General features: G+C 31.9%; 1 protein-coding gene across 1 annotated transcript; it reads left to right on the forward strand.

Annotated features, from left to right (window-relative positions):
• Window positions 1-3,242: 3,242 nt before the first annotated feature.
• On the forward strand, window positions 3,243-7,377 carry LOC114755756 (vestitone reductase-like). Its single transcript, XM_028944632.1, has 4 exons — window positions 3,243-3,378; window positions 5,144-5,677; window positions 6,605-6,800; window positions 7,278-7,377. The coding sequence occupies exons 1-4, from the start codon at window positions 3,258-3,260 to the stop codon at window positions 7,375-7,377; spliced, it is 951 nt and encodes a 316-aa protein (XP_028800465.1). The 5' UTR covers window positions 3,243-3,257.
• The last annotated feature ends 575 nt before the right edge of the window (window positions 7,378-7,952 follow it).

The raw sequence follows: 7,952 nt of genomic DNA on the forward strand, positions 1-7,952 counted from the left end.
CAATCACAACTTATTCGATAGAAAAAAATTGATTCTACCGTGTTGCTACTCCTTGAGGTCAAAAATAATAGTTTTATAACCGGATCCAAGAGATGCAGTATAGCAGTGCAATCTGGGTTGTGTTTACTTTTGGGAGCCTTTATTAATGACCTAAGCTAGACTAAATGCCATGCAATGCTATGAAAGGGGGTTTTGGGTTTTTAAGATTAAAACTAAATTATGACTAAACCAAATGTAATGAAAACAAATCTAAGCTACTGTATTTTTGGTATTTTTGATAAGATGGTGATGGAATGGAAATGGATGATAGGAAATCTCTTGAAAATGGTTTTAATGGCAATCATAGTTTACTTAAGATATTGGGAGTTTTATAAATCATTAGGTTTTCTTGAATAACAACCTCAATTACCTATTGAGTCCAATGTTTAAATCAATGAACTTCATTAATGAAGGCACTGTTAAGCTCTCCTAATGCACAATTTGAGAATGATCAATGCAATTGGTTCAACGCAACCTAACATCAACTCAATATCAAAACACAACCATACAAGATAAAGGAGAATTAATAGGATTACATGAAACATATATGCAACCACATATATTGAAGCACAGAATTCAACATTAACCAATCCAAACTACAATTATAAATCATCAAATAATGATTACAGCAGCAATCCAAGTATCTAACTAAGAATTACAACTCCTAAACCTAGGAATTCATAAGAACATAGCTAAAAACTACAGATTGAAAATAAAACTCCCCTTTGAAGCTTGGAAACTCATGCCACTCCACCATCTTCAAGAGTTGTAAAACTTAGCCCACCATAGCCTTGGAAACAGCCCCAACCAGAGTGGAATCTTCAGCCATAGCAGCTAGGAGATGAAGAAAATGAGGTAGGATGAAGAAAAAGTAAAGGAAATTGATGGGGAAAAGGATGGAGGTGGAAAGGCAAGAAGATGGGAGAATAGAGGTGTTGTTAATGAGAGAATGGAGTTATGGGACGGAAATAGGGTTTCTAAGGGTTTTAGGGGTCCAACTAGGTCGGATCATTTGAGTAGATGCTCCATTTTCGCGTTCTGACCCGAATCTGACGTTACTGATATGAGGCATTTTGTCGTAGCAAAATAATATTTTAGTCGCGACTAAATGAACATTCCCAAGAGGTCCCTGGTGAAATTGAGATGTTGCACCATGGCAATGCATAGCATTCGCCGCGACGAACTCTTCTAATGTCGATACTCTTGATCTTGTATGTTTCAATCTCTTGGTCTTTAATCTTGGCTCTAGCTTTTAAGTATCCTATAATGAAAAGTAATGGTTTGAAGTATCAATTGTCCTAGAAATCAATTGAATGCAATTAATAACCAATTATGACAATTTTACCCTAAAAAAGACACTAACTCACAATAAGGACTCTTGATCTAAATTAAGCACAATTATCATAAAAAAGAGTCAAAATCAATAATAAAAACCCTGAAAATGATATGAAAAATCATAGAAGAATTGGGTTCTATCAAACATATATATACTTTCATGCCCTAAATGCATTCCCTCTCTTCAGTGTATCACACATGCAGCAACCAACACAAACAAACCAAAGCATCAAACTTACCACTAGATTTTGTTGCTGAATGCCGCTGTTAACTCTGATAACCACACACGACGATGGCCACCGACTGTGCGATGATGCCTCTAACTCCCCCTGCCTTCAACAATGCCAACAGATCACTACTCGATTGCTACTCTGTTTGCCTCTCCCACAATAAATACACTCTTCTCTCACACAATACTCCTCTCATCGATGTTGTTACTGCAAAATGAAAGCAAACTCCTCAGCGAAAATGGATAGAGTGCAGAGAATGGAGAGACTGGACAGAGTAGAAGGAAGTTATCGTAATTGGGGGGAGAGAGTGCAGACAAGTTTTTTTTCCTTCCAATTAGCTGAGGGGTATTTCAAATATTTCACCATGATTTTATATTTGCAATATGGGACCAAGTCCTTTGAAGCCATTTTCCAAATTCAGGAACCCAAATAACAATTTCATATATTGGCGGGCCTTTATTTGCCATTTTCCCTAAGATAATCACCTTAAATATAGTATTTAGTCAAATAAAGAGAGAGATATATATATTATTCAAACTTTTTCTTTAATATTTGACATCATCATAACTAACCATATTTAACACTATTTAATATTTTTACTAAATTTGGACAAAATTTAAGTAACTTGAATACCAACAACTTGATTGCAAAATGCATATATAAGATTGCAAAACATTTTCAATGAACATATATATATATTTAAAATATTACATCACAAGTAAGTTTTGATAAATAAACAAGATTAAATTTATTAAAAAAATTTATCTATGAATTAACTAAACTTGTAATATGGTTATCAATTTAACAGTATGACAAAAAATATTAAAATATGAATTAAAATTATCTTTTAATTTGGCATTAAAATCAACATATATTTTGATTGTAAAGAATGTTCATATAGGTTTTCAAAATAAAAGAAAGATTTCTATAATTTAGGTTATATAGAGGGGAGATCGATGTGTTTTATTCTATTAATTAAATATGATCATCTATAGAGGAAAAATATTTAATGCTACTTAAAACTATAAAAAAAAAAACCCAATAAACCTTCTAGAAGAATCCTATTATGTGAGACCATGGAGAGTATACTGTATAGGTAGTACAGATCTACTATCACAACAAAGATGCAAATTTGAAAATAGTGGAGAAATTTCAGGCCAAAAAAATAGTGGAGAAATCTTTGTGATTTTGATAAAAATTTAAAGGAATTTTGTACGTATTAGTTTTGAATATAGAACGAAAGTATACCTAACTTCAACGAATAATTCTCTTTTTTTTTTTAATCTCTGAATGACATTAAAGCAATATAATAAAAAGGGATAGGTGACGCCGTGAGGACGGCCTGGTATACTAAATGACGAAAGAACAGCTCTGGAAAGAGCATGATGATGTTCTTTGAGAAGAAATATAAATATATTTTGTACAACTATAGTACAACAACCTATCAATTTATATGAAATTATTATGATCATCAACTAAAATATATGGCTGGAATGGCCTGTAAGAAATGTGGGGACCCTTAGTGGCGCCAAGGAATGTGGTATTTAAGAGCCTTTTTATTCAGCCTTTACTTCCATCATCATAACAGTGACGCATTAACTGCACAACTCTTGGCTTCAGAAATTAAGAGAGCAAAAGTATAGAGAGAGAGATATGGAGGCTGATAAAGGTCCAGTTTGTGTTACAGGAGGTAACGGGTTCATAGGTTCTTGGCTGATTATGAGGCTTCTTCAACAAGGCTATTCTGTTCGTACTACTGTTAGATCCGATCGAGGTACTCACTTCTTGACAAAAACTTAGCGTTCTTTGTATGCTCTTTCAAAATATTCTGTTCTGCATATGCTATGCTTTTAAGAATCATAGATTCAGATTTGAAGTATGAGAAGAGAGATGTAAATGAATCTACTGCAGCTAGCAACTGATCTTCCTTTCTTTATCCTTTAGATTATTTGAATTCAGTAACACTTTGTAAATGACAATGAAGTATACTTAAACGGCCACGATGAAGTATAATTTGTAGATTATCTGAAAACAAACCATCAAATGTCCATATGTGTGTGTGTGTGTACACACACACACTCTCCAAGTCCTATATATGAGAACTTTTTAAGAGGTGGGATATTCTTACTTGTAAGAGACATTATTATCCTATATAAAATTTTTAATATCAGTTTTCAGCTTTTTTCACACTAATTATTGATTAGTCCTAGTGCATTAATTATTTGATCTTCGTATTCACTCATTCTCTCTGTCACCCACTAGCTGACTTTGGGTAAGCGTATTTTTGAAAATGAATTTGCATTTTTCTTCATATTTATCATTTTTAACTAATATTAACCAACTTTTCTATGTAGCTAATTTGATTATTTGTATCTTATAACACGGGTAGAAGAAGAGAGCATTTCTAGTTTTATTCCATTTTAATGATATACACTATTTTCCTTTTCAACTACACAAGACTTTAAGTTCGAAATCGGTTTCTATTTTTTTTCCTCTACTTTAACTTGTATCTCTTTTGAAACTTGAGAGAGTGATCTCAACTTTATGTTCTGCCGAGATATATATTTATGTGCATTAACATCGATATTAAAAAAAAAAACCAAATATACGAATTTTTTTGGTTGAATAACTACCAATTTTTTGTGCATTATGAGTGATACTATTTATGGTTTATAAACAGTATAACTTGCTATAAATTTGGTTAAGTATAATGATATTCATATATTTACCTTCTACAGAATTAATTTTCTTGAGAGAATGATAGTTAAATCCTAAGATAGTTATTTAACTATGGACGGTCTCAATCAGTGATTCTTATATGTTAATAAAGTCCCGTATATATACGTCCTTATTTGGGGAATATAATTGACCAAAGAGGAATTGACTTAAACACGTTTAAATAGGCTCAAGTATATATTTAGTTTTTTAACTTTATGTAAGGTTTTAGTTTGGTCCATTAATTTTAAAAAGTACACTTTTAGTCATTTAACCCTAAAATTATTAGTCTTACATGATTATTTTTTTGTAACAATTATCGTTGTTTCAAAAATAAACTTAATATGTTAGTATTTAATAATATTTTATTAACATTTAAGAACTCAATATCATCATTTTTCAAAAATAGTTTTAGGATTAGAGGACTACAAGTTTAATTTTTAAAGTTAAAGAACTAAAATAAAACCTTAGGTAAAATTAAAGGACTAAAAGTGTATTTTAGTTCCTTTAAATAATTTGAAACTAGTTTTCTATCATTTGCCGTAATATAGTAAAACTATATCTACCATTAGAGTTCCTATTATTATGGGATCATTTTTAAGGCCCGTGTGATGCATTAAAAACCAAGTGAAACTAAAACGATCAAAGCTAAATTTTCTCAAAAGGAAAAAAACATTATTCCTACTAATACATATAATCATTGTTTTGAATATTTGTCTTAATCAGTCTATTATTCTAATTGTAGGCCCACACACACACACACACACACACATATTTGAGCATAAGTTCATAACTCACCAAAACCTTGTATAATATAATATCAGAAAGCAACAAAGACCTCAGCTTTCTCACAAACCTCCAAGGAGCACTAGAGAGGCTCCAAATCTTCAAAGCAGACCTCGAAGAACCAGACAGCTTCAAGGCAGCCATTGAAGGGAGTGTGGGAGTCTTCCATGTTGCCCACCCGATGGACAGGCGAGGCGAGCAGCCGGAGGAAGTCGTGACCAAGTGGGCCATGGAAGGAGCCCTAGGGATTCTTAGGACATGTCTGAGTTCAAACACAGTAAAGAAAGTGATTTTCACTTCAAGTTTAGCCGCAGTGATGTTTAAGAACTTTGAAGGTATTGAAATGGTTGATGAAACGACATGGAGTGAACTCGAAATTGGGCGTTCAAGCGCTGCTTTGAGGTCCTCATATTTCGTTTCCAAGACATTGACTGAGAAGGCTGTGTTGGAATTTGGAAAGGAAAATGAGATGAAAATGAAGGTTGTAAGCTTTGTTCTTCCTTTGGTTGTTGGACCTTTTCTTGCCCCCAACATGCCAACGGCAATTAGTTTGGCACTTTCCATGATCTTAGGTATGAATATTTTGACTCTCTCTCTCTACGCACACATGCATGTATAAATAAGGTGTTTGTAAAAAATAAGCTTTATTTTTTATATATTTATTATTAGATAAGGTATGAATATTTTGACTCTCTCTCTATGTATATACACATGTATGTATGTATGTATGTATAAATTTTTATTTGAAAAATAAGTTTTATTTTTTGAAAAATTCATTGTAGTGTTGATAGATGTGCAAAATAGATCCTATAAACTCCTTTAAAAATTTATCAAAAGACTAAGAACCTTTTTTGATGTAATTCGGGAAATGAATCACACTAATTTGTGGCTTGTAAATAATATGATGCGCTTTGATCTTTTTCCCCCTTAGCATTAACATTCTATTATCCATATTGACTAGGCTTACATATATCTTCTTTAATTTGAATTTTACTTACCAGTAATCAGAACCGTAGTATGATTCCCAAGGATATTACTTGAGGATTAATGAGCATACTATATTGCAATCAAGCGACAATTAAAACAATAAAATTATGCAAAAAAGATTTTTATTTTTGAAAATAATACAAAAGGTACTTTAACAAATATGAAAGATACCAATTTTCTATTCTCTATCCGGTTTTTTTTTTTTTTACTTTTAATATCTCCACATGATCAGTATTATGAAATTAAGATTACCCCACAGTTTAGAATCCGTGCCTTTTTTTCTGTCAGATTAATATTCTTATTGATAAATAGATTTAAACTTTGAAAGAAAATTACTTTAAATATTTCAGATGGATAGAAAAGGGAGAAATGACATTATGAGAAAACCTATTGCATGTCATATTTGTGCCATGTGAACCGAAAACCCTAACTATCTAGAAAGACACAACGAATGTTATGTTTTGCAATGTATTGCTAATTAAAGCTACATTTTGTTTAATTTATTTATTCAGGAGACGAGAGCCAATGCAAAACTCTTGGAAACACATACATGGTACACGTAGATGATGTCACAAGGGCTCTTATATTCCTATTCGAAAATAGCAATGCTGAAGGACGCTTTATTTGTGGTTTTCATCAAGTTACGTTTCATCAGTTACATGAGCTGATTTCCCGGAAATGTCCTCAGCATCGCATAACAATACCACAGTATGTTTAGTTATTTCTCTGTCTTTTCTTCATTTTTCTCATTTCTTATGAAACCAATCTCTTTTCCTTCGTTTGAGAAAAAGACCATAAGAATAAATTTCATTAACTTTTCTTGAGTTTTGCTGAAATTGTATAAATATTTGCGTGTTTCTAAACTAATATACTCCCCAGTTCTTAATATAAGACCTATTTGACTAATTTGATTAGATTAAGGAGGTTAGGTAAGTTAGTTAATTATAAAAAAAATATGTCATATTTTTTCTAAAACACTGTAATCATTTTCCTTAATATCCTTCCTCCCCTCTCCCACTTGATTATAGTTGATGGAGTATTAGTAGGGGTAATTTAAAAAAATTGATAAATATGACAAATATATCTTATATTTAGGACCAAGATCAACTTAATAATTAGTTCATATATTAACGACCGGAGGGGTGCGATTCTCCCATGTAGTAATTTTCCTATTTTATTTTGCAGTAATTTTACAGCGGCAAAGGTCGACAATGATAAAGTATCCTTGCCTGTCATACAAAAAGCTCCAGGACACAGGATTCGAGTTAAAGCATGGGGTCGATGATATGTATGATGATGCTATCAAGTCCTGCAAAGAAAAGGGTTTTCTTTAGTCAATCTAAGGACAGTAATATATGATCACCAAGCATGAAAATAAATTACCGTTACTTACCACGGTAATATGCAGAAATTACTGGTGTGTAGCATTGCCTGGGAATAAAATGTGTAATATAATATATGGCAGGTAATCGAAGAATGTTGATTTGAATTTGAACAAACGACTCGGCCAGTTTTTACTTCCTCGGGTAAATAATCGATAAAACAAACATTAATGTATTATGGATGCTCTCTAAATAAAATACAATTTATGCATTGAAAGAAGATATAATATAACGAAAAACAAAAGCATTCGTTTAATAATTAGTATTTTTTGGTATTGTTACTTAACTATTAGTTAAAACCTTGCAATGCATGGTCGGTACCATGCTTAGTACTCTGTCCAGTTCCTTTTTTTTATTTATCTTGTCATACCCCATGTGGTTCTAAGTGTAGGAGCTAGATATATAACTAATTAAAAAAATTAAGAAGACCAATTAGTTATTTGTAAGAAAATAAATAATATTTTTCCAAAATACCCTA

The sequence above is a fragment of the Neltuma alba genome, unplaced genomic scaffold (assembly GCF_004799145.2).
Source record: "Neltuma alba isolate B1F8T4 unplaced genomic scaffold, ASM479914v2 tig00010335_pilon, whole genome shotgun sequence".
Classification (NCBI taxonomy): domain Eukaryota; kingdom Viridiplantae; phylum Streptophyta; class Magnoliopsida; order Fabales; family Fabaceae; genus Neltuma; species Neltuma alba.